Source organism: Thunnus albacares, chromosome 6 (assembly GCF_914725855.1).
Source record: "Thunnus albacares chromosome 6, fThuAlb1.1, whole genome shotgun sequence".
NCBI lineage: Eukaryota > Metazoa > Chordata > Actinopteri > Scombriformes > Scombridae > Thunnus > Thunnus albacares.
In genome coordinates this window covers 26,555,676-26,583,166 of record NC_058111.1, presented here as the reverse complement: position 1 = coordinate 26,583,166, position 27,491 = coordinate 26,555,676, and the positions used below count along the sequence as shown (strand labels likewise).

At 42.6% G+C, this 27,491-nt stretch overlaps 2 protein-coding genes across 4 annotated transcripts in view; one reads left to right on the top strand and one right to left on the bottom strand.

Annotated features, from left to right (window-relative positions):
• Positions 1–476: 476 nt before the first annotated feature.
• git1 (G protein-coupled receptor kinase interacting ArfGAP 1) lies at positions 477–23,768 on the bottom strand. 2 transcript variants are annotated; one of them, XM_044353612.1, is made up of 21 exons: positions 23,380–23,768; positions 18,845–18,978; positions 18,214–18,326; positions 17,373–17,478; positions 16,880–16,966; positions 16,619–16,749; positions 16,395–16,489; positions 16,243–16,285; positions 15,475–15,501; positions 14,650–14,698; positions 14,067–14,139; positions 13,258–13,355; positions 12,134–12,245; positions 11,593–11,717; positions 10,261–10,413; positions 7,792–8,118; positions 6,519–6,599; positions 5,912–5,988; positions 5,321–5,497; positions 4,825–4,888; positions 477–4,685 (listed from the first exon to the last, which is right to left on the bottom strand). In XM_044353612.1, exons 1-21 carry the CDS (start codon positions 23,429–23,431, stop codon positions 4,470–4,472), a joined length of 2,340 nt encoding a protein of 779 aa, XP_044209547.1. In that variant the 5' UTR covers positions 23,432–23,768; the 3' UTR covers positions 477–4,469. The 2 variants fall into 2 exon arrangements, with proteins under 2 accessions (XP_044209547.1, XP_044209548.1); XM_044353613.1 differs by lacking the exon at positions 15,475–15,501 and having other exon boundaries at positions 23,380–23,767.
• ankrd13b (ankyrin repeat domain 13B) overlaps positions 23,574–27,491 on the top strand; it is a 40,791-nt gene continuing 36,873 nt past the window's right edge. The window contains exons 1-2 of one of the 2 annotated variants that reach the window (XM_044353614.1): positions 23,574–23,660; positions 25,038–25,180. In XM_044353614.1, the coding sequence (XP_044209549.1) occupies position 23,660; positions 25,038–25,180 (144 nt within the window). In that variant the 5' untranslated portion in view covers positions 23,574–23,659. Of the gene's footprint in view, positions 23,661–23,780; positions 23,867–25,037; positions 25,181–27,491 lie in introns of those variants that run through there. The other variant, XM_044353615.1, reaches the window with a different exon arrangement.

The window sequence follows — 27,491 nt, the reverse complement described above, 5'->3', positions numbered from 1 at the left end:
CATTATGATTTAATTGTTAATAATTAATATAGTAAAAGACCAAACAAGCTATCAAAGTAGGCTAATGAAAACAATTTAAACCTTTAATTCAGGCATAAAGGGTACATAAAAAAGTTTCCAGTGATTATTAAATCAATAGGGTGAACAACGGAAAATACATTTTACTTGCTGCTGCTGATTTAATGCCTGGTTGGAGAACTAAAGGGGCAGAAAATAATGCACTTAAAGATGTTTGGCACTCTGTACTAATTTGTATTAAAGATTTAATTAACTTAACATGAGGCTTTTTGCTGAAAGCGTCCAATTGCATCAACCTGTAAAACTTTGGCCCTTAATGCTGAAATGTTTAGACATTCAGTGTTGAAGGAAACTGTCCTTACTCAACACAGACAAACACATACATATCCAGTCAGCTGTGTCCCTATTTGATTGACCATCCACACAGTAAGAAGAAAAGAAAATGCAGACAGACCCAGGACAATTAACTTGTTTTATTATTTTATTACAAATGTACAGCTTATGAGTTTCCATTACGATTGACCTTTTAAGTCATTGTTTTCTCTACTTTATACAGTTTTTAACGTCTTCTGTTAAAAGATAACTCTCCCGTCACCCATCTCCCAAAGTGTAGAGCTGTGAAGAGACACAGGGACAGCAACAGTACAGGCCACAGTGCACTGCCCGTGGCTGAGTATCAGAAGTGTGTTTGTATAATTCACTGGCTGAAAAAAAATTTCATGTTTGTACTCGTGGAAGGCTTGGTCCAACTGGTGAGGGGTGTTAGTTTGATTTTTGGAAAGTGTGTGTGCTAAATTCTGGATATGATGAAGATGTAGAAAGTGTGTCGGGCATGAAACTGACGGAAGCGTTTTTAAACATTCACACTAGAGGCACCCTACGTAGTGTCCGCTAAATCGGGGGGAAAGGAGCGGGCCATGTGCGTTTTTAGACCCTCCTCCCGCCGTTCTGAGATGACTGTAGTGCTAAGCTGAAGTGCGCTTCAGACCTTTCCTATTGCACCATCCCACGTAAAAACCCCTGCGTCCTGCACCTAATGTACTCGAACTAAGACCTTTGGGAGAGTGCGGTACATAATGTAGATCCTACTTCACCCAGCTGGTGTTTGAAAATAGTGCAACTAATACCACGGTGTTTAGTAATCCGCTAGATCAAACTGTTGTTCTCGCTCTTTGCTTCCTGTGGATTCTAGTAGGATCGTTAATATGTACAATATGACATTACAGGAGGGGAAATACCACAGCGTAACCATACTCACAAGACTTAAAATACCTACAAGTACATCAGGTGTCAAGACTTAAGGGCCTCCTGTAGATTTGGTGAACAGATCCCGCAGCCTGAAGCCCACTTTGGCCGACAAATATACATAAATATCTCACAAACATAACCCTAACATATAGCTTAATATAAAATATAGCATGAAAATATATGTTCATATATATGGCTCTAGTCTAAAACTTGGGCGATCATGATTGAAGGGACAAGCTTTACTACTGGCCCCCATGTGTTTGTGTTTGTGTGTGTTTGTGTGTGTGTGTATGGAAGTATTTGTGTTGTTTCAGCAGTCAGTACAACATCACTGTAACTCAGCCAGTCAAACAGGAGATGATGATGTGCAAAGGCATTCAATATCAAACAACGATACATTTCAAGAGTCTTCTGGACACGACTTGTTTTGACAGGGAACAGAGCGAACAATCCAACCTCCCCTACAGAGACTGAGGAACACTTTGACAGTCACAGACCCCAGGTGATGATCGGGGGAAAGGACACACACACACAAAAAAAAAAAAAGAAAGAAAAAAAAAAACCTAAACATGACTAAAGTGGACAGAGAAGTGCTGTAGGTGGTTTGGCATCAATCTCTCAAAGTGCTTGGGGCTTATTAAGGTCTAATTGCTTCTTGCTAAAAGGCAGCGATACGAGAAAAGACGACTTGAGATGTGACTGCTTTTTAAGAGGATGAGGACCGTGTTTAATGTGCGGAGGTCTTCTGAGCACTGAGCATGATTATAGAACAGACCGATGCAAGAACGAGCAACTATTAAAGCCACAAACACTTTGAGAAAAACCAGCTGGAGAATCATTAAGAGGTGAATCTAAACTAGAAGAGGACGGTCCTTCAGGAAGCCAGGAAGGACTTGTTAGATCCCATCTGCATCCTTTGTTACAGATATGACCATATTTGTTCGGCACAGTACAACAAGCTTTAACACCTACAGTAGGCTAAGTGCGCTATCTTTTTGAAAAAAAAACAAAAAAAAACAAAACAAGAAAAACATCTTTGTTCCCAATGCTGTCTCCCATTGGCAGAGTTCAGAGACAGTGAGCTCGAAGTGACAACTTCTGTGGCCCAGATCAGCAGGCCGTGACAGAGAATTAATCGGAAAAAAAAAAAAAAAAAAAACAGAATGTGGGCTTGATTGTGCTTGCCAGACAGTCTGAAAAAAATGGAGAAAAAAAATATATATACATGGCAAACTAAATCAAGCACATATGAGGTGGCTAAATCCATTTCAAATGAACATATTTCCTCAAATGAAATAACACAATGAGTATCTTCTCACCATATTTATGTTCCAGGTTGCTAAGATCTGGTGCTTTCCACAGGTCTACTTAAAGCTTAACTGCAACAAACAAGTATTTGTATCAACTGAATGTGACTGAACATGCATGCAAATAACGGCTGCCGTGTAACACAAGCAGCCAGCAGCACACCCGCGGTGTTAATAAGATACTGTTTTAAAGCAAGACTTGAGGGGGGGGCAGAGGGGGGGGGTTTAATCCTCAAACTGGATCTAATGGTGCGCCTGATTTTGTCATCTAGCGAAAAAGAAGACAGGATTGATTCTGAGATGATTCCACTGGCTCTATTAAATGAGGCAAACCGTGAGATAAATCAAGCGCAAAGACAGCTGAGGATTCGTGAAAGAACATCTTGATCCAGGTCCTGTCATAACGCACCAAGGGGCTTTCGCTCTGACAGAAAAAAAATCTAAAGTAAAAGCGGATCTCTCCCAACACTGTCTCCCCTTTGGCAACTGTTTAACCCCTTGGCCACAGGACATATCACAAAATAAAAGAACAAACAAAAAAAACAACTAAATCAACCTCAACTGTCACCCAGGAAAGGAGTGCTTGAGAAATGTTGAGGACCACTTCACAGGTTATTTTTTTTTTAAGTGTATGTGTGCATGTTTTACTTAAATCCCAGTAAGAGGTTGAGCACATACTCCCACCTGTCTCCCTATTCCACTAAATGAGAATCATATTTGAGACAATGAAATAAACATACATAAACAGTTAAATCAAGATGACAGTCAGTAAAAATATCAATACAAAAAAAAAAACAATAGGCATGATAAACAATAACAATAAATCACAATTATTCCAGTGTAAGTGTTTTGTTTTTGTAAGTCAGTCATTTTTGTCCTCAGATGTGCAGACCAACCCAATCTGCATATTCAAAAGAACGAGGAAAAAAAAAAAAAAAAAACAGAGAAAAAGAAGAGAGAGAGGAAAGAAATAAAACATGCCAGATCATGCTGTGTACCACCAACAACAGGGGGGGGAGGGGGTGATGGGTTGGAAAAAAGCTGGAGCCCCCTGCAAAAGATCACCCAGGAAGAAGCATCTGAGAGCCTGGGTGGGGTGTGGAGTAGGGTGGAGCTAGATGGGTCCCGGGGAGGGGTGGGGGGAGAGGGGAGGGTGGGGGGGGGTCCCTTCTCTGCACCGCAAGCTCATCCTGTCTGGGACGGGATAGGAGACAGAGGGGCCCTCGTGTCTGGTTGGAGAGGGAGAGAGGGGCAAAAGAGTGGGCCAGAGAGGAAAAGGAGAAGAAGAAGAAGAACGTCCTGACTCCTCACGGGATGGAGGGACGGAGATGGTGTGGAACGTCTTCGGGCCCTCTCACGCGACGTGATGCCTCCGCCCTCCCTGGTTTCCGGTAAACGGGGAGAGGGAGGGACGACGAGTGACGGGGGAGAATAAATAAAGCAGTAACATCTCAGGATTCGGTTCGCTGTACATCACCATCATTGTATTCCAGGTATGCGTATCACAGTTAAAGCGGTTTATTATACACATCTGATTCCAACAGTTTATTTAGGTTGCTGCAGGCTGTGGTTCCCACTTTGGATCCTTCCGTTTGTCCTTCCCTACTTTCGCTTCACGCTTCCACGATTGTGGAATTTCTCCTTTTTCTTCTGTAGTGTTTCTACTTCACAATCAATGCTCTTTGCTTTCATCTGATTCCTTTCCATTCGTATTCCAAACTTTCCTCATTGCGCCCATCATTCTCTTGGTCACTCCCCCTCCCTCGTCCTTCCATCTATAGTGTGATCATAATTTCCCTCTATCCTCCTCTTCTAATAGCCCATCCCACCCCTCTTAGCCCACTTTTGATACTTTCTCTCCCTCTTCCTTCGCCATCCATCCATGCATTTGTTGGGTCACTGCTTCTTCTCGCGGGTGGTGATGGTGACCAGTTGCTTGGCAGCCTTGGCGATGTCGTAGGCGCACTGGATGACCTGCTGAGTGAGGAGTTGGTAGTCCACTGCAGGGGCCCCGGGCTCCGTAGGCGCCGCCTTGCGGCACTCCACCTGCAACCGCGAGGCACTGGAAGCCAACAGTCGGAGGGAGCAGTGGACCGCATCCAACGCAGGGCGCTACAGAGAAAAGAAGGGCATCAAAACTCACCTCACATGGTGGAGGATGTAAACATATGGAGGTAGATAAATAACAGCCAGACAAAGACAGTGATACAGGTGAAGTAAGAGAAATGAAACATGAGTCCAGTGAACTTACTTTGGGGAAGAGTGAGGCCATCTCAGTGACAGCAGAGTGGATCTTCTCAGAACACGGAACAAAACTAAGGAGAAGGACGTTTGTTATTTTACTTAGAAGCTGGCACAATAACTGAGGCAACATAGTTGTTCTTGAATAAACTGCAATTCACTGATGCTCTGGACTAGTCTAAATGTGTGAATTATTTGACCCTGCCTGTATGACCAAACCATGAGTGCACAATTTTGAAACCCAGTGAGCTAGACCATTCCAAGCAACATTAACAGCTGCATTCAGCTGCTGCAGTTGTTAATGTTGGTGTATAAATGTAACAGAATATCTGTTAAAAAAAGATGTTTTTTTTTGTCCCAAATGTTCCTGTGACATCTCATCTCTAATTAAGAAGATTGGGCTGCACTTGTCAGCAAGGATAGAATTAGTAGTGTTTATTTTAAGGCTGACAAAATGTCTTCAGTGTCACTTTTATACATCACTGATGTGTGTGAGTCTCACCTACCTGTCATGTTTGAACTCCTGCGCCGCCCTGAGCAGCTCCTGGATGTTCTTGGTCACCTGCTCAGTCTTCAGTATGACATCTTCTGTGCAGGGCAAGGTGGGGTCAGGCTCCCCTGCCTCCCCGCCTCCTCCCTCCTCAGATTCCCCACGGCCTTCCTCCTCACTGCTGCGACCCATACTGAAAAGAGAAACATAAATACACTTTAATTAACACCTTGGACCGACGAGGAGAGGTGACAGAGGACATTCTGTCTGCCACTGCAGAATCTCAACACTTTTTAGGTGTTCAGCATCTTAAGAGACTGTCTGGCCCTCATTTTCTCACTAACAACTGTTGGTGTGAATCCCTCCCCCCAATCCATGTGTGACCCACATTTTAAGTATTGCATAGTCTCACATTTAATTAAACTCTGATGCGATCAAGAAAACACAAAAAGCAACAAATAGGTTAAGAGATAAAGAGACTTAATTTAATAGGAAACATGTATAAAACACAGATAATCCTGTTTTAAATCTGTTAAACTGTCCAAAAAGCTGTAGAAAAACACACACACACATGCTTCTGTGTACAATGACTTGCAATGAGTCTGACCTTAGTGAGAGGTCGTATGTTTGTGTGTTGTCATAGTCACTGTCAGTGCCGCTGCCGTGCTTCTCCGTTTTAGGCACCTGCGGAGGGAAACACAGCAACAACATGCTACATCATTACAATTATCACCCATCTCACCAAACCTACTGTGCCTCTCACTCTCATAGAGCTTAATGATACCTCCACCACCCACATAGTTAAAGCATTAGTTCCCAGTAGCCCCACCTACCACATAAAACGGACACTCTCACAATGATGCATGCATGAATGTTGTGATTGTGATTATTTCAACAAGAAGTCTACTAAATGACATAACATTTTATAGCAATTTTTTTTTCAGTGAATCTTTTGACTAAAATGCACTGTGGTTGCTTTTCTGAAAAAAACATTGCTAAAAATGTTTGGACATTTATAGTTTCTTTATGAGATGTGATTAGGATTAGGGTTGATATTCCAAGTCCTTGTAGTATAATATAGTAACATATAGAAGACTGATTTTCAAAAAACAATATAAGTCTATAATCTTAACTTCCTGACTTGATCCAGCGCAGTATCATGAAGGTTTGGAAAAGCACCCTAGAATCAAAAACTGTAAACTTTAAGAACTCACCATATATCTGCCCATCTCTGTAGATCCAGACAGATGATGGCCTCCGTACGGTGCTGGACCTCCTGTACTACCCTTCCTTACCTGTGAAGAGAGAAGGGAAGACAAGGATGGATAGAGGAGGAGAGGTGAGAGGAGAAATAGAGATGCATGGGCAAAGAGATGGAGGAAAGAAAGATTAGCAGAAAGAGATGGATGAAGAAATAGGCAGGTGGGGAAAAAAAGAGTGTGGGGACAGAGAGAGGAGATGTTTTTATAAAACAGCAGAAAACCGAGATGAACGAGCCAGTGAGAGCAGCGCCAGATCAACTCGGCAGCTCACCCATTGCCTAATCATGACCATATGCCTCTACAGCTAACACTGAAATCCAACCGACAGTATCAACTAAACTAACATCTAAATGACTACGCACATACTCTACACTACTGTTGATCTCCAATATTAGAAAGCATAAAAAGCAAAAGTGATGCCTAGTGTGAGAGGATCCTATATTTGAAAATGAAATGGCAAACATTGCAATGACAGACAGAATGCTTACATCCGAAGGATGCACGGCTGCACTGCAGTGAACAAGGGACAGACAGGTGAAGAGACAGACAGACAGAAAGAAAACAGACAAAACAGGTAAATCTTTGTGTAAGGAGATGCTGAACTGGAGACCGACTTATGGTCAGATGTTGGTGAATGCTCTATCTACACCAGGTGAGGACCCACTGTTTGGAGAAACCTTTCCATTCTAGTTAGCTACTAGTTGATCTGGTCTGTCAAACTTTCCCTTTGCGTGTATGTGTGTTTATGTGTGTGTGTGTGTGTGTTTCACGTGCACATGTATGATCACAGCGTCTCCAGACCAATCAGCTGTCCGGCAGCAGGAGAGCTAACTGGGAGGTCAAAAAGGGTTGAAAATGTAAATGTCAAAGGGTGCAGAGCAGGCTAGAGAGAGGAGCGTTAGAGGCATCACCAGGCAACAGAACAGACAAGATGATCCCTATTTTCCATCTTTCTGCTTCAGGTCACACTTGTGCACTTTCCCCCCTTCATGGTGTTAAAAAGCACATAATTACGTCGGATCGTTTTTGACACTGGTGCTACAACGCCACATCTAAATGGGGGATCATGCACAACTGGGCCTTTCAAAAGAGAAAGATTGGGAACTGAGATGCAGGGGGAGAGGAGTCAAAGGGAAATAGAGAGATAAGGATTGGACGAGCACCCATGAGGGCCACCAAAAGGAAGGTGGGAAGTGGAAAGGGGGCTGGGGGAGTTCTAACTTACGCTGGGTGTGTTGAGGGGCTGCAGGCGGTCCAGGGCTGGGGGACCATGGGCCGTGGGGCCGGGGGCCGCCCCTGGCTCGTACATTGAGATGGCCTGGCGGTCCCTCCGGTTGGGATGGGAGTGGGGGGTGACCGAGGAGGGCACCGAGAGCCCCGGGGGGTCAGCTCCTGGCCCGAATCCACACAGACCCCCTCCACCAATTCCTACTCGCATCCCGCCCCCTGGCCAATGGCCTCCTCCTCCAGGCCCCCCTACCCCATGGCCAGCTGCCCCCCCAGCCTGCTGGCCCCCCCGCAGCGCGCTGTTCTCTGTCTGCATCCGTGTGATCTACAGGAGAGGAGGAAGGGAGCAGGGAGGGATGAGAGGATGGAGGGAGGGACATGGGGAGGTTGAAGGGAGGGGAGGGGAGGGGGGGGGTGTCAACTGAATGGTCAAAGACAAGCATTCATAATCACAGGTACAGTAGAAGGGTCATACAGGGCTTCACATATTAACTCATATCAGTAATGGGGAGAGGGGGATGTGTGATAAAGACACTTGAACAGGTTACATGATGAGGCAGGGATTAGGTCTTGGGGAAGGAGTGGAGGGCTACATACCTGTGTATACCTAGTTTGCTCTCAGGGGTCAATGAGGGGAAATGAGAGCTCACCTGCACTAAGGTGCCTGTTGACTACCATCTAATCCAGGGATGGGCAACTTTGATGGTAGAGAGGGCCACAAAATTTGGTGGAAGTACACAGTCACCATTATTTCAGTGCAATTTGTAGTGCATTTCTACTCTGCCCTCCCCTTCTATGACATGTTTCAAATAAGCATGCATTTATCTCAAAGGCCCTTGACCCTCACCCACAGGTGGATCAGTATATATTCTGTATTAATGAGATACTTATGGCCTCTCCTGTTGACGTACAATAGACTGGATGTCAATGTCAATGTCAGTGCATCCAATCTGCATGAGCTGGTACAGTTTCATCTATCTGTCAGCCTGTTTCTCTCTTTTGACTTGATGTGCTTCATTATTGAGAAGCTGCTCTTGCAGATCTAAGTGCTCCCAAACATGCTGGCCACTGAGAGTGCAAAGTCCCTCAGGAGTGGGAAGTGGGACTCGGGCTAGCAGAGAGGGGGTCAGGGAATAACGCAATTTGTGGCAGCACGGCGTAGAAATCTTGAAAGTGGCCCTTGAAGTGCTGCTGCAGTGTTTCTATGTCGGCTCTGTGCTTGAGAAATGTTTTCTTTCATTCAGGGGCATCATTGCGCATCTCTTCACAGGCAGGAAAGTGTGTCAAATTTTAATGGTTGGATGAAAAGCCTGCTTTGAACAGGATCTGGAAGACATGGTTCTTTTGGTTCTTTTTTTTGCCCGCTCATGTCTCTCGTCGTCGTGTGTCATTGCGGAAGAGGCCTGGCGAGACCGAGACGAGATCGTGTGCAAAGCGGTTGCTTGGCTACAGCGTGTTTCGAGGGAGTGCCGTCTATCAGTGGACTGTATAATTACAATTGGGATCCAGGTCAAATGTGGTCAAACGGTCCGCTTGCTTTCAACACCTGTGAAACCAGCAATTTATTGATATTTGGAAACTGACTGGTGGGCCGCACTGAGTGAGGACGGGGTCCGCGTGTGGCCTGCGGGCCGCCAGTTGCCCATCCCTGATCTAATCTGACATTATTTGTTGTCTGCAATTTGTGTTCGCCTCTTCACTATATCTTCAGCCAAGTGACAACGCGAGCACATGAATGAATCATGGGTCAGATGAGCCGACACCGGCAGCCACTAATGAATACAATGAGCTAATGTTGATGACATGACTCACAAGAAACCAAATGAAGCGACAGTGCACAACAGATGAGTGTTATTAAGTAAAAAACTGCCCAAACTAAAAATGACAGCTAAAACGGGAACCAGTATTTGCAACATCGAAACTCCGCATTAGAATGACAGCTGCTTTAGTTTCTAGATAACGCTGAAAAGCTGTCACCAAATACATCTTCCAGTGACAACAATGTAGGAAAATGACACCCTGTCAGAAAAAATACATCAGCTTGTAAAGATATTCAAATATTCACTTGTCTCTCCATCATCTTGCCCTCCTTCTGTCTGAATCGATTGCTCCTTCTCAACCAACCTGTCTCTGTCACTTTGTTTTGATTCTTCATTCACCCCATCATCTAGTCATCGTGCCCTATCTGACTTTTAGATTTTTATGTACGGCTTTCTAAGAAGGAAATCATGCCAGGCTTTCTTGCATCATCTAATCTCTCTTACATGCCCCCTGTCGCTCTCCACTATCATTAAAAAAAAAAAGATAAGAAATAATAAGTCGAATGTCTTAACTTCCACTTTGATTTCTCTCCCACTTTGTGTTCATTATTTTTCTTCTGGTTGAAATTCTGACCTTATTTGCATGATTTGTGGCCCCAACGTAATTTTGCCCCTCCCTCCCTAACCCCTCTCTCTGTACTCCCTACCTCCTTCTGGAGCCGCCGCAGCTCCTCGCTGAGGTTGTTGTTGACCTTCATCAGCTGCTGCACCTTGGCTTCTGAGGAGGCCAGGGCTTTCTTCACCTCCAGGTACTCCTGCAGGGTGATGGGCCCGTCTGACAAGTCAGACGAGTCCATACTCTGGATTGATTTGAGGACGCACGGACAGGTGGACGGACGAGTAGAAAGACAGACAGAAACACAGACAAAGTGAGGAAACAGATATCATTCTCATTGTGAAGCTATTCCAGGGTACAAAACCTATGTGGACCACCTACAGTATAACATCTTCAATGTTAATCTCACTCATATAACGTGTTTTGTAAAACCATTTCTTATGTATGATATGGGTATATACAAATCTGTGCCCTTTGAGCTAGATCAAAACAGAGCTTACTACTGTGTAAAAGGGAAGAGGCCTGGCCAGCAGCCTTGAGGCCAGCACTACAGCTGATCACACACATATAGACAGTAGAGCCTTAGTTCTTGCTCTCAATGCACCATCCGCCCCAAACGTCCTGTGACCCTGGAGCACGCTCAAACTGTTCTATACCACTCCCTGTTCTACAATACTCTTCCTTTCTCATTCATGCACCCAAATCCACCTACTTACTACAGATAACACCGTATACTTTATAAGTGAATACAATAACTTTTGACCTAAGAGCGAAACAAAATAATGAATGCGCATATTTCGAGGGTGGAGATGGGAGTGGAACTTGTGGTTTGTCGGAGTTTTTGCCTGCTGAGCTAAACAAGTCCACAGGAAAACGAGATAGTTACTGGTTGAGCTGTTGTTTACTTGTCTCATTTCTACCACTCCCGCACCATTTTTCCTTTCTTTCTCTCTTGCTCCGTCTCCTCTTCTCTTCCCTCCCACTACACACACTCACTCTCTCTCTCTCTCTCTCTCTCCCTCCCTCCCTCCCTCCCTCCCTCTCCGTATGAACAATGCCTCTCTGACAAGGACCCAGAATAGATGGTGATGTCACTCAGGAGCTATGTGGCAGCCCTCATCGTGGCCACTCCCCGCAAAGCATGCTGGGACAAGCAGTCATAAGGAGGAAAAACGTGGAAAAGCTTCGCTATAGCTGATGCAACTACTTTATTATTGGAACACGACTGAATTGTTGAGCACATTTGTAAAAAAAAATTCAAATATTTAAAAACTACAAGTGTGTCAATGTGCAGAGATGTTACCATGGCGATGAGGTTGCATTGTGTTGTATTCATTCTAGGTGTTAGCTTTGTGATGTGTGTGCATGTGGCAAGATGTAAATCGTTTTTTCTGGGTATGTCCTGCGTGTTCAAGTGCGATACCTTTGCGCGGTTGCTGCGTTGTGTGTTGTTGTTGTTCTGGGTGGTTAACTCGCTGTCTGTGTCTTCATCAGAGGCTACACTGTCATAGTCATGCTGGTCATCGTCAATGCCTAAGTCCAACGGGTCTGAGGAGAAAAAAAAATGTTCAGTCAATATACAGAATATCAGCACTTCTCTCTCCTGTCATCTCTCTCTCGGCAGCTTTTCTTTCTTGTTTATTTTAGCAGGGTTCTCCAATGCAGTTGTTAGATACAGCAGATGTAAGTCACATTTCAATACAGATATAAATATACTGCCATGTCTCTGAGGAAATCACACCTTTTCTCTTCTTCACTAAATTTCTGGATTGGATCCCATTTGTCGTGTTGCTGCTTGCAGCTATTAATCACATTTGCTTACAAAATGTTTGATCAAATGTTTTAAAGCTATGTAGCCCCACGTTATTGAACAAAAAAAAGGTTTTCTGCTCCTCTTCAAAATGCTCCATATGTCCCTCTAGCCCTTAAATCCATCCATGTTATACCCCCTCCCAGTTTCTCACCAGTAGGGCTGCTGAGACCTTTCCCCTGCTGTCTCCTTTTGGCGTCACTCAGGATGTCGATGATGAGCGTGGCAAACTCCCGGGCGTTGAAACGTGCCAGCTTCTGACGGCCCTGAGAGAGGGAAGAAGAAAGGAGAAGGAGTCAGCAGTTAGAATTTGAATTATTATTTTAACACATGCGCGCACACGCACTCACACACACACACACACACACACACAGGCATGCCTGTCTGAAATTTTGTAAAAAAGTTCTATCATGAGCTGTGCAGTATACAAATGCAACCCAGCCCACAGCCAGTGGTTCAGTGCCTGTGTGACGACTGTGGTCAACGGCCATGTGCTGTGGAAAAACACAGTCATACTGAACACTGGCAAGACACACTCGAATACACACAATCACAAGTGTTCTCATACACACATGAGCAAAGAAACTTAAACCGTGTAATTACACTAGCATACTGGCATCCATACAAGAGAGAATCAAAAAAAAAAAAAAAGTCCATTTCCACATAAGTGTTAAACTAGAATTATTACACAAAGTGATTTACTGTTCATAACACAACACTTTGGAAGGAAAAACTGTGTAAAAAGTTCAACTGTGTTTTTCTTCTGTTCCCTACCATAAATAGACAGCAGTTACTGACCACAGTGAACTGCCAGATCAGGGCAGAGCAAACATGGCGATGTGTGGGGGTTTTTTTTTTTTCTGTGTTAAAAGTCAATGTTTACACTAATGAGCCACACAGATGAGGTGAAACTATGTGAGAGGACATATGGGATTTATCTCTCACACACACAGAGTGAGGAGAGAGAGAGCGAGAGAGAGCGAGAGCGAGAGAGAGAGAGAGAGAGAAACACAGATGGATTACATCTTTCCTACTTTCTCACAGCTGAGGAACAGTCAGTCAATTTCACACTCATCTTTGGATTCCCACCAAACACATATACTTTCCAAGCTAGGCTATATTTTGTCTTTTTCGCTTGCGAGTTCTTTTGACTTTCGTCTGTAATTTTTCTCACTTTTGTAATAGTCGAGAGTTTAAAAATATCTACAGTTTGAATGGTATGTGTGTGTGCTGTATGCGTGCCACCTGCTCTCTATGTATGTGTGTGTGTAGGTTTACCTGGTTGCGTGTGGCAGAGTACTCAGGGTTGACTGGTAGGAAGGGCACTGCGCTTCGTTCCGTTACCAGAGTGCTGTGGTTCTGGGTGGTAAGCCACACTGGAGACACAAACATAGGGCAAAAAATAAGTCTGTGTGTGTGTGAGTGTGTGTGTGTGTGTGTGTGTGTGTGTGTAAGCAACAAACTCATATTGGCTGGAACGTAGGCAGCCAAACACCCGGTTCATCCTCCCACACGTACGTACAGATATAAACAAAGTACAGTAAAAACTGAATTCCTCTAATGCAGCGTTGTGTTTTGAGCCCTCCCCCTGTGTGCGTTTGAGTGTGGGTGTGTGTGTGTGTGTGTGTGTGTGTGTGTGGCCTTGCTACTTACCTGCGGTGCTTCTGTCAGAAAGCACAATTTGACTGCTACTGCTACTAAAGGAAAGGGAGTGAAGAAAAGGGAAAAAAAAAAAAAAAAAAGAGAAGAAAGAGCCGAGGAGGAGGAGAGAGACTCAAGAATTTCTGAGGCACTTCCTCACTCGAGTCTCTCCTCCTCCCTCACTCACTCCATTTGGCCTTCCTCCTCAAAGCGTCCTTTTCCTTTCCTCCTCATTCTGTCCTTCAGATTCACTCTCTGTCGAAACACATATTTTCTCTCTGTATGTCTTTTTCTCTCCCTGCCTTTCTTCTCAAAGTTTCGTGTCAATGATCTCTCGAGGAGGTGTTTTCTTCGAGCGTCTAGTTTCCATATTGGAAAAAATGTCAGATGTTTCTACCATATATAGGATAAAAGAGAGAGTTGAGTGGGGAAGACGTGGAGCTCACCCGCATCGTTTTCTCTGCGATCCACCTCGTCGTAGACATCCATCGCCAGCTCCTCAAACAGCCGATTGTTCAGCTGTCGCGCACACACACACACACACACACACACACACACACACACACAGACATGAGTATCATTAATGTGAACATCAATGTAAAAAAAAAAAAAACCAAGAGAACAAGAGAGAGAGCGGAGGAAACAGTACAGTACAGTCATCTAGGCTGCAATTTGCAAGATTTGGCATTCTCTTCCATCTCCAGTCAGCCATCACATGTTGACCAAAAAAAACTATTGAGTCATCTTCAAATGTTGATAACTGACGTTTGAGGCTCAGTTTTTGAATTACTGCCATTCTATTGGTCTAAACAGAAGGCCTTAGAGGGAACACAGTATTCTGGCGAGGAACAGAAAGAAATTACTATATTATTGTTAATATTATATAATAATTTTAATAATCATCTTCATTCTAATCATCTTTTTTCTCTTTTTTCATTAGTTACAAGAAAATTAGCTCCATCCAATGTCTGGAAACTAACTTTACCTGGACAACTCTTAACCCTAAACTCACAATTCAACCCCACTCACCGCTTGGAGCTTCTTCTTGGCGGCCTTGGCCAGTTCTGAGAGGTCCAGACTAAAAAAAAAAAAAAAACCACAGATGATGACAATAAGACAGGCACCATAGAGATACAATGGAATAAAGAGACAGAGGGGGAGGGAGGGTGGAAAACATGGAGATGGAGAGAGACGACTGACGGATGAGGAGGCGGGTGGAAGGATATTAAGCTAGAGAGAGAGGGGACACAGGGAGAGGGAGGGCACATTTTGGATTGAGATACGTTGGGTGTTTAGATTTAAAGCGCTTGATGTAATAGTGACTTCCTTTTGGAGTCGTGTTAACCTGGAAACAACCTTCTGAACAGTCCCTGACAGGGAGCATCGTGGTTTTGAAAGCTACAGATAGATACTGTTCATACTGTATGTATACAAGTAGACTTTACTTATTAACCTTATGAGATGCTTTATGATGAGATGTTATATGCCGCTCCTTATTAAAAGTGTATACTATAACCATGTTCTCCAGATCTCATCTTTTCCTTGACTCAACTTCTTTCAGGACAAACACTTGTTTTGATGACTGCAGGAAGCTCTCTAAAGTTTCCTAACAGCCTCTAGTGATGTAGATTTTTTTTCCCCCTTTACAAGTGACTTCACAGCTCTATTTTCTGGCGGTAACAGATTACAACCTAGCATTGTTCTTCCTACTGTGAGACCTCTGAAGAAGAGCTAGGCTTACTCTAGCGTACAACAGGGAAATATACAAAAGACAGTGTAGCAGAGAGAGAGGGGGGGGTTTGGAATGAAGCGAGAAATTCTGGAAAATAAAAGGAACAAGGAAAGTAAAGATACCTCTGTGTCGGGCACTTAGGACGAGCTCTGGCTCCACCAAGCGCAGCGAAATGGAGAGAACAGAAAACGAGTGAGAAAAAGGAAGAAACAGACAGAAAGAGGGGTAGAGAAGCCACATCAGAACAGCTTTAATTGTTATTATCAAGAGGAACCATTCACCAGAACAGAACAGATGCAAAAAGGGGTTAGACTGCAGCCCAAAAGTAAGACCCACTTGGGTGACAAATAGATCTTGAGGTGCGCTTGGTTTAAACGTTTAAATGTATATCTGTCTGTAGATTTTTTTTTTAAACTGCTTCTTCGACTCTGCTCTGACTCAGCTGAGAAAACCCAGCACCCATCAAATATTTGAAAGAAGCTGAGCCAAGTCATACTGAACTTGATTTATCGTGACCTGACTGTGCACTTCTGGACGTCTCAAATCAAACCTTCAGTTGAGGATTAATAAACCAAGCACACCTCAAGTATCTAAATCATTGGGAGGTACCTGTAATAGCTTAGATAGGCATTTACAAGAAACAGCCAGCTTTGTTAGAGATGCCAGAGACCTTTTTTAGCTTCTTTTTTTTTTTGGGGTGGGGTAACAAATACTATGGTGCCACCCTCTGGTTATAATACTAAACTACATCAGTATCAATTAATCCATGCTACGGAGATCCAGCATGTCTGGTAACTGAGAAGTTCAAGTATATTAACAATGATCCCTCGTGCAATCAAACCAAACCACACATGCGTTAAGAATGATAATAATAATCTCTCGGTCCATACCTGTCTGCCATTTGAGGAATGATATAATGGCCATTCTTGTGATCTGAGGAGAATAGAGGAGAGGAGCTTTATAACTAGATAACTTCTACTGCAGTATGACAGTGAGGAACCTTGGTCATGTGGACTGCTCATGAACTGGTGCAGTGGGTTACCTGGACGCCGGCCACAAAGGTAGAAGGCTAGCCTGTCTGTCAGCTCGTACTGACACTCAACCAGTCGCTCTGCTAGCTCTATATGGCCCGCCTGCCTGGAACACACAGACACACCCAGATTATTTTATGAAATGCTTTCTTATTTTTTTTTACCTTTTTTACTGTTTGAGATTCGATTTAAAAGCAAACTGTTACTGATGAAATGTATTTCCACTGTCATGTACCTAGCGTAGTCCATAGGTGTGCGTCCGTTGATGTCAGGTGCTCCGGGGTCTGCACCGTACACCACCAGCAGCTCAGCTTGCAAGATCTGGCCTGCCTTGGCTGCCACATGGAGTGGAGTAGTGCCTTTCTCCTGAAGGTTCAGGTAGACAGACACACACACACACACACAGAGTCAGGGCAAGAGTCCTAGCATAAAGAGAGAGCAGCTGAATAACACTAATTGCTAGACGGGGTGAGTCAGCGAGTAGATTTTTCCTCACCGGGTGGAAGAAGTTGGCCTGAGCGCCGAGGGACAGGAGCCGAAGACACGTCTCTAAACTCCCCGTCCGCACACTCGAGTGCAGTTGCTAATAGAGAAACAAAGGGAGGCACAGGGAGGGAGGAAAAAGAGGAGAGAGAGAGAAATAGAGTAGGGGATGGAAATTAAACATCACGCAGAGACAGAAACAGGCAGAATCTCCTTATTAGCCCAATGGAGCTCCACCGCATTAGAGATCATTATTACATCCTGCTGTGTCATTCAGATCACTTCCTGCCAGGGGGGGTTTATCAGTCTTGTGCATGTGTGTGTGCATGTGTATGTGTGTTTGTGTGAGTGTGCGTGTTTATGTGTGATGTCTCACACTGACATCTATAAATAAAACATAATTTGTGCTAACACATGCAGTTCTACAGTATGGCTGCGTCCATATAGGCTAATTAATTTGAACTCATAATTTGTGGCCCATCAGCCGTAAAATAGCGAGCCCTCACCTTACTGAGGTCCTTGGTAGTGACGCCATCATCATCGCGGCAGGGCAGCTTGTGCACAAAGGCTAGCATCTGGTATTTGGCTCTGATGAACTCTGACTTAGTGGGACTGGACAGGGGAAGAAGGTCAGACGATTAGCAAAAAAAACCAAAACAAAACAAAAAAAAAACAGTTTATGCTTTGATTTCACCTTTGTTCTTTTTATTCTACCTGTGAGGTGAAAAATCACAAAAAAGTTCACCCACTGTCTTATCAAATAAAGTCTTGAGTAAAGAACTACAAGTCTGCATTACTGCTGTTTCTCAGCAAAGCCTGAGCGGGGTTTCTATGCATTGTACTTTTGATTATCATACAGACACTGCTGATAAATATAGGACCTCTTTCCTGGTAAAGGATATAGTTGATACGCAGACACATAAACACAGTATACAATACAATAGGAGGTTATATAAGAGGTTGTGCACAATGTGCTTCAACATTTATGTAACTAATGAGAAATTATTAGAATTTTTTCTCCTGCAAGTCCAATTCCTGATCTCATGCTCCCCGTCCCAAAGCCATATTTCATCCCCAAAAAGCACTACAACACTACACTGACAAAACCTATCCTGTATTAAGTTAAACAAAAAGCCCTATTAGAGCAGAACAAGATTCACTGTTCATATTTACAGGGCATTAAGGAACAACTAGGTGCAATTGCTCTTCAGCACTGAAAATACCAATTATCTCCAGAAAGCTTATATAGCATTCCCATGCAGCAGAGATAATCATTTCCTCTAGCAAAGCTGATTAGAGGTGATAGTGTTGTTCTGTGTATTTTGAGCCTGTAGGGAGCATACTTACTGGACTTTGTCCTGGGGGTTGGGTTTCCTACGACCGCTCTGCACCTGAGCAGGGTCCAGGAGACTGTGTTCCCATATGGAGTTGGCCCCATTACTAGCCAAGGTTTGAACCATCTGAAACACACACACACACACACCAGTGACTGAGTGATGGTACACCGCCACATCAGAAAGTTGCCACTATTACAAGAACATTTTGTTAAGTGAAGCCACAGCACATCCCCGATGCAAAACTATATGTCCTGAATGTATTGCTTTTAGAATGATCAATAAGCAATACATGTTTTCATCAGTGCAATCAAAACTGCTTATATTGGTTAAAGAAGCAAATATACAGATTATAGAACCATTATACTGTCCCCAATTATACCTTCTTAATTACAAGGGAAAGTTAAAGCAATATTTAACTACCCAACGTGCATTGTGGACAGATTGGAGACACTGACAACGCCAGATGTGATCAATAGAGCCAAAGCAAGGTAGATATATAGATTTTTTTAGAACACAGATGTAAAAACATCAGTGCTGAGTGAGATGTCTGTACTAGTCCTCACCTGAAGTATTCCGAGCCTCAGGTACTGTATCTCCTTTAAATTTTACTTTTCCCCTCACTCTCCTTTTCTCAGCCTTACCTGCAGTAGTGCGGGAGGCCATCCGCTGTGCCTCAGGTGCTTGACTATGGAGATATGACGGCCTAAGCTGCGGTGGACCGAACAGCATTCATCGCATATCAGGACCCCTCGGTTGATACTGGTCCAGCCCGGATCTGACAGACAAACAGAGATGGATGAATGGTATTACGAGCTTTGTAAACATGCTCTGTGTGCTGGTTAGACCTTTCTGCGCTGTACAGAATTCACTACAACATTCACTTAAGCCGAGCCTGGATGAACACTTCGACTCTGTGTTCTACATACTAAAACCTCTCAATATCTAAGTCATATACTGTGGGGGCTGGGGGGGGGGGGGGGGGTCTGAATATTTTACTACAACAGGACTCCATAGTGTCATTTTTTTCCTCTGGATGATGTGCCCTACCTACGCTGCTACACTGCCCAGACTTCATTCAAGGTCAAATCAAACATATGCTCCTTTTTAGTCTTTTCTCAGTTTCTCACCTGCAGTAAGAAGAGTTTAATGAAATATGTGGATATGTATACACACACAGAGACTAGCACAGGGATGAGTAACAACATAACGCGTGAGGGAGTCCTCTGTCAACCAAAATTCAAATTAAATGTACAAGTGTCACACTTCACAAAGCAATGTGCAACTGTATTGTATGATGCACATTAACAGCAAAGCAGACGTGCACTTTACAGAGTATGTTTTTTTTTAAATAAAATAACTGTGTTAACATAATAAATAGATGTAATTAAGAGAACTTCTGAGTAAAATATAATCCGAAATTAGGACAAATGTAATTTTGCAATAATAATTACAGTGTTATGATACTGACCCTGGTAAAATTTCACTTACAATCATTACTTAATTTAGACATGAAAATTGTCAACACTAATTTTTTTTTTTTTTACAATACAATTATATGCAGAAAAGATACATGATAACACTGAATTATCAACCATTCGTCTTTGCAACAGTTGGGAGATATTTTGTGGAGGCACCGAATACCGAGATAAAGCCGGATCATGCTTCTACAGTACCAACACACACTGTCTATTTCATATGCTGGCCTGTATTATAATTCCCCTTAGCACAGCACACTCCTTAAACTGTTACTCACTAATGAACTCATGCATGCACAGAGACCAGCTTTGACAAAAGTGCTTACAAACGGAGGGCTCAATAGAACCTGTGCGAATTATTCAAATACAGTCACCTCAGTAAATGGAGAAAAAAAAAAAAGTGCAGTTAGAAAGGCTGAAGGTCAGAGTCAAGGCCAGAAGACTTTTTATAAGACCACATCATATTTCACTGGTTACACTGAATATTACAACTATACAATACTAATAATGCAATGGTAAAGGACACCTTCCTAACATGTGCATGCTACAATAGACATACACACACATGACCTTTCAGTCATAAGCAGCTTGGTATGAGACCAGTCATGTCTCAGTGTGCCAAATGTCAGATTTACTAGTTTTTGACAGTAGTCTAAAGTTTCTGTACCAACATTTGCTATTTGTTTTAGTCTGTTTGGTGTGTTATTGCAGTGACATATACAGTATATATATATATAACAAGGAGGAATTTCACATTTTTCTACTGAAGAAAAGTACCTGAAACTTCTTCTTTAAATAGGGATAAATGAGAGTGAATGAGGTGAGGATGGGAAGGGAGGCAGTTAAGACCAATGCTAGTCTACTGACACTGGCAGGCTAGTCATAGAGTCTGGGTCATGTTTATGCCCTCAAGACCCTGATGTGATGAGCAGCTCGCAACTAACACGGTCTGCAATATCAAAACAAATATATGCACACTTACTGGCACACAATCACGCCTGCATTAACATATACACATCTACTATCTGCATTAGTCACTCTCAGGCTGGGATAAAACTGTCTGGACTTAGGGTATTAATGGGGCTGAAATAGTCCATCAGATGAACTGACATGCTGTAAGTCTTTTTGCCTGCAGAAAAAGTAGCAGCACATGCAAAACGGCTTTGATAAGAGCTACAGCCTAGTTTAGAACAGTAGCCCGTAGGCTTTAAAGGCCAGACTGCAGCAATTTAATTCCTTAATCTGTGTAATAAATATAAAAACTCCCACAGGCTATGCTATCTGCTTGGCTCGCTGGATCAATACAATGCTACACCATTAAGCTATTAGTCTATTGGCAATAGCATATTGGCCAAATCTGCAGCATGACATAATTTAGCCTAAATTTTGCATTGTTCATCAATACAGCATTGATATTTGTTTTTATAACTGTCACTTAACCCTGCATGAAAACACTACAATAGGTAAATGAATGGTAACATTTAAAGTTTTTACACAACTGTTGCAGAAATAAACATTTAAAATGCTGCGTACATTTCCATAATTCTACTGGTAAATGGTTAGTTTCTATTCATTCACACTAAAACGGGTTTATTCAAATTTCACAATGGAAGCGATTGCGTTTTTAAGTACCCATTAACAACATGTCACTCCACTCACAGCCCCCCCAAGTCACAACTAGGTTAATTTCTATTCATACTGTTTTAATCCTTGAATTATGTTTTTAAACTGGGCCAAACCCCAGTCACAGCCTCATCAGCAAGAGAGACATTTGACAATTAAACACTATATAGGCCTACACAATCTAAATGCACTAAATGATTGCACAAGTGTTTCTTGTACAATTGTATCTATGCTCAAAAAGAGAGTTTACCATCATGTCAACATGATTCATTGTTGCTATAAACCATGCAGATTGCCATGGTGTGACATTAAAGTCTCCTCCTGAGGCTTGGCTAGGACTGAGTGTATCAGTCGTTCTTTGTAGCTATGCCATCGAGTCATCCCCTTGTATGTCACAAAGCTGGGTGGTAGGGAGGTGGTCTGTCACCGGTGGCTAGGTCAGCATTTTGCAGTACACACTGCATATGCGTGCATGTCGTCTAAGGAGGGAGTGTATGCAGAGCTGACGGTAGGAGAGGAAGTATACAGATAGTAACAGGTATGCCAAGTCAAATAAGCTGAGAGAAAAGCCCAAGGAAATGAACTATTGTCTTAGAACAAAAACACATATTCCCATACTCCCTAAGAGGATTCATTTGTCAGGGACATCACACATAAATCATACTTTAAGTTGCTATGGCATTCAAGGGAAGGCATTTAACTGAGGCTGGTTAATGTCAGATTTTGAACATGGAGAAGCGGTGAGAAGGGACAGGAGGACAGACATACAGATGCTGAAGCAGGAAGTCTCCTATAGTTGCGGAGAATAGGTTCAGGGCGTAAATCATTAGCAAGGTGTAGCCAGAAAGCACTGAGCAGTAGGGCCCTAAAGCTTGTAGACAGTTTTACACAAACACTCACTGCTGTCAGGGGGAGCAGCTGTTGTAATGCATGTACACATGAATGGATGCAAGCAACACACATACACATACACAGGAGCACCGATAATGAAGAGCTTCAAATTAAACATGAAGGCATGTGAGGCTACATATGCCAGGCAGAGGCAAAGGAGTGGATAACAAGGTTATTTTAGCATCACCTCTGTGTATCTTTCTGACAAACAGAGATGAGGGCAAACGAGGTTAAAATGTGAAAGTTCATACATAGGTCATACATGTGTCACACACACAATAGGAATATAACATATTACTCATATCTGACTGATGACGTGTGTACACATAAATAGCTACATCTTGCTCCATCAGTTTGTTCTGTTTGAGATGCTTTTCAACTGAATTTGCTCCAGTAAATTTCTTCAGGATTACTGACATTTAAGAAATTAAAAATGCTGTGAAAAAAACTTAATATCCTGGAATATTCAGTCTACGAAACTGTTTATGTTATTCTTTTTAATCGTATACATGACAATCACCAAAAACTCATGCCAGGAACCGTTAAAATGACTGATAGCTGACGCATTAGCTGAATCAGCTTTGCAATAACTTGCCGTTTAGCAAAGTTAGCTTAGCTAGCTATGTTAGCTAACGTTGGCCAGGTAGACACAACTCAAAACGCTACAGGCAAGTGCTAAAATATCACATAGTATAGTAATATAATTATAATCTGTTAGTACATTAACATTAAGTGTACGCTACATGTTTAATAATAGCCAGCAACACAAAAAAGTGAGTCGAAATCGCCAGCTCGTTAGCCGGGCTAAGCTAATGTGTTAAGAAGTCTGTCCCGGTGACGAAAATCAAAACAAACGTCTCTCTAAGGCGACATAAATCTGACACTCAGGTCTCCCACTGCAGCAAACAAACTGGTCGCATAAGACCTTGGTCAAATTAACATACATATCAAGCTGCTCATTGGGGAGCAGCTATCAGCTAAAGATATCCCCCGTTGTAATAACACGCCTATTTTTCACTGTTTATTTTGGGGCCTAAGCGACGCTCGGAAGCCCGGGCCGTTTTCCTGCTCTGCGGACCCGCTGACAGTGATAGCAACCTCGGCCCTGTTGTCCCACCATGTCGCCCTCCCGACGTATTGTTCCAGTATAGTGAATCTATTTTTGATTTATTTTCTCTCGTCCCTACCTGGCGCACTGCAGTCGGCGCAGACTTCTGTCCTTTGTAGCTTTCTTGACATCTCGGAAGTGGCTGGACACGACAGATGGATGTCGGCGATGATGATGTGGATGTTCGCCCTTTATCCCCCGAGCTACCGACCGACGTCTGCCGTCAACCGATGCGGCCCCTGAATCCCCGGAAGCCGGGTGGTGTGAGCGGTTTTCCCGGCCAGCTGACAGTTGAATTTCCCGTTTGTTCCTGCGGTCGCTTGCCCACGTTTCACTACTGAACCCCAAGTCTACAGCCAAGTTACGTGAGCATAGTTTATCAGGCTGTTTAGTATGAAGCGCTTACCGCAATATTTACTAAATCTGTCCGCTGCATTGCCAGCAACTCACCGGGAGACGGCAGCTCTCTACCTGTCGGTTTCCGCACACACACATACCCAGCGTCCCTGCAGCCCACCTGGGGGCAGCAGGGAGGGGGCAAAAATAATCCTGTCATTCTTTGAGAGGTGAGATGGATTTCACAGACAGGTTAAAAATCAGACATTAAGAAAAGTCAACGCATCAATATGTTTTAATATTCACTGACCAAAATGTAACCTGACATTTATAAACAGTGTTAGTGGACCTATAGTTGGCTAAAGGCCTACTATTACCTGCTTACCTGCGAGTATTCAATATTAATATTTATTGCAGATATTTAGCATGGTGACAATTTACAGGATACCCTTTAAATTAAATAGGCAAACAAGAAACATATGGGTGTCGTGTTCATTGCTGTTGCCCTGCTGGAAAAAGTATTTAGATTTACTTATTTATCTATATTTATTTATTTGTTTTTTGAAAAAAATGCGCGTGGTTTTGGCTATCCTGTCAGTCAATAGGCTATTGATGGCCTATTATTTGTATTAAATTATTATTAGTTAGAACAAATTTGTCTAATGAGAAAAAATGAAAGAGGAAAACCAAAAAAAAGAGAAAAAAACAAGATTCAATCTATAGTGAAACGACAAAATATAATATTAAATAAACTAGAAAATGAATGTAACACAAAAGGTGTTATACTTAAAATTGATGAGTACTGCATGACACAGGATAAAACACTAAACTGAGATAAAAGTTATGCTTTAATGTAAGCGTTCATTTTTTAAAATTAATTTTATGAATTGCTTTCTGGTCTTTGGTGGTCAATAAATCAGTTATTTTACTTCTACAGTACATTGCTTCTATATTATTCGCGTAGCTTCCTTTCCTAACATGTATGTATGATTTCTGCAGTTCTTTTTTTTTATAAAGAATATATTTTATCACAACATCCCTCACAGCGGATTGGCTGAGTGTGCGCACATTTCATTGCAGCTTGTCAACGCATCTTTCTCAGTCACCACCGGATGGGAGGAGAGGAGGAGGATAGATGTGTTAGAGTAGGCAGAGGAGAAAGAGAGAAGGAGGCAAGAGGTGGAGGGACGGGTGGTAAAGAAATAAAGGTGTAGCCCAATCTACTGAGACAATCAAACGAATCCTTTTCACGGGGCTTTGCCGTTTATTCTAGGCTGAGCGAGTAGGGGAGTCATTCACTGTTTTTGACGCGTATACGCCTTTGGGCATCACCGCCGATAAAGGATGATAGGCTTGATTATATAGCGTAAATTACTGACAAAGTATCCCTACAATCCACAGTGAAGAAAGAGGAGGACGCAAACTATGAACCGAGGATGATTTCTGCAAAGAAAACTCCGGAGAAGAGTCGTTATCCTATCCACTATTTGGTGTGGCACAACAAACACCGACAGCTGGAGAAAGAGCTGGCAACGAACGAGCAGGTGAGACAGACAAGAGCGATCAAACACATCTCCTCTTACAGACACAGGCCTGGTTCTTTATTATTGGCGTGTGGGTCCATGCACCAGCCCCTGATGATGATTTAATAAGGTGGTGGTGTAAGTGCCATCCATGGAACACCTTATTCCAGACCTGCCAATAATTTGGAATAGCGCAGTTAATTGTTGTGTGTAGGGTGGAGGGGGACACTTGTAGACCATATCTTAAGACTTAAATGTGTACTCTAGCATTGTACATCTCTTTATCATTCGATTTCAAATTACATGGCATGACTTTACATGTCAGAGAAATACGTTATTAACTACAATGGGGCTCTAAAATATGCATACCCAGTTATTTTAATATGCATGGGAAGTTGTAACAGGAGTTTATTCCTGGGTAAATTACCAATGCAAATGACTGTATTTGCTGAGCCTGATGTTGCAGGATGTGTGTGTGTATTTATGTGTGTGTGTGTATGTGTGTGTGTGTATGTCAGAGTCAGTGGTGCTTGATTCCTGTGTGTAAGCAGCATTATTGCGTGATCTACTCAAAACTAGGCTCTCCACCTTCCCACAAGCACCTTAACCATTTGTGAGTGGGTGAGACAATGCGGATACTGTAGCATGTGGGCGAACAGTTGCCAACCACCTCAGTAAATACAGTAATGGAAATCATTAAGATATTGTATTAGGTTTCTAGAGAAGATTTTTTTTTGTCATATTCAAAAGCTTAGAAAATGATTTTCACCCACTGGTAAAATTGGTGTACTTCACCTAGTAGGATGGGGAACCAGAAAATATAAGAATTACACTATTGTGTGTGTATGTGTAAGAGAGAGAAAGGGACAGAGTGACTATGCAAGAGCATGCATGCATGTGAATTCAGTCATTTTTTTTGCAAATGTGCTGAAGCACTGTGTCATTATATAAGAGATGCTCTGCAGGTTCGCAACTAAACAGATCTGTGAGTGCATGCATCATGCAGCAGTTTCAAGACGCCACACTTCCACACACATGTGCGCACACTCGTCTACACACGTTTACACACATTTGCCTACACTTACACACCCTTATCTTCTTGTGGTTATACAAATTATTACCCAGGAAGCCTTGTCTGTCCACTAAAATGGTCAGCTAGTGCCCTAAAGGTAGTCATCAGATGGTCTACCACAATCCCTATAGCAACAGTAAGTGAGTGTGGTAGTGACATTTGTCATTCATTCATAATTATAACTTCTTTGTTGAGAAAAAAGTGATCACATATCTCAGTGAAGAAGCTCTAAAAACAGACTAAGACCTCTGGTATTCAAGTCAATGTCAGAGGTTCAGTATTTCGTAGAAAGGGGAATAGAAAATGATCCATGCGTGCTCTTGAGGCTGAAGAGGAGACAGCGAAACCTTTTCAAACCCTAACAGCAGTTTTCATACCCTGCTCTTCGTTGGTTCTTTGGTTTTAAAATTCATCACTAAATTTGTAGGCTCGATATAAAATCCTTACTTAAGTCTCACATGGATCCGTCTTTGGCCAGTAGCAGCAGCTCTAACGATGACAGTGTGGTCAGTTGGTCTATCAGTCTAACACTATGGTTCAGATTGAGATGTCTTGGCAACTACTGGATGGATTGCCATGAAATTTGGTACAGAGCAGACATTCATGGTTACCAGAGGATGAATCCTAATGACTTTTCATTTAGTCCCAATTGCTAATCAAAATTTTTACTTGTCAAGTCAAGCCAATTTTATTTGTATAGCCCAATATCACAAATCACAAATTTGCTTCAATGGGTTTTACAATCTGTACAGCAATACAACATCCTCTATCATTAGAGCCCCTTAGTTGTCCAACTTTAGTTTGGATTCCTCTGAAACTAGTGACCAAATTCCCAACAGCCTTTGCTGTATCTTGAGATGCTGATGCAGTGCGCACATCCTCAGTGTTTTATTGGACTGTTTTTGTCAATATGTTCTTGCAGCCAGACAAGCATAGTTACTGACAGAGTGTTCTAATTTTTTTGAAGTTCAAACTGAGCTTTGTCCCAGCAAATTTTCCCCTAAATATCTTTCCAAACACCAGCAGGTCTGAGGCAGCAATACTGGCTATATCCCTTATAGCCCTCTATATGAATTAAGCAAGATTGCAATTAATGTTGCCATGGATTTATATAACATTTTGTACTAATACTGATACTAAGCTTCTTTTTGTGTGGAAAAAATGCTTATGCTTTTTAGGTGTTGTTTAAAGGGCTTCTGCCTTCTATGGTAAACCCCACCTCTGGTTATTGGTCCTTTTTTGATGTTTGAGTTTGAGAAA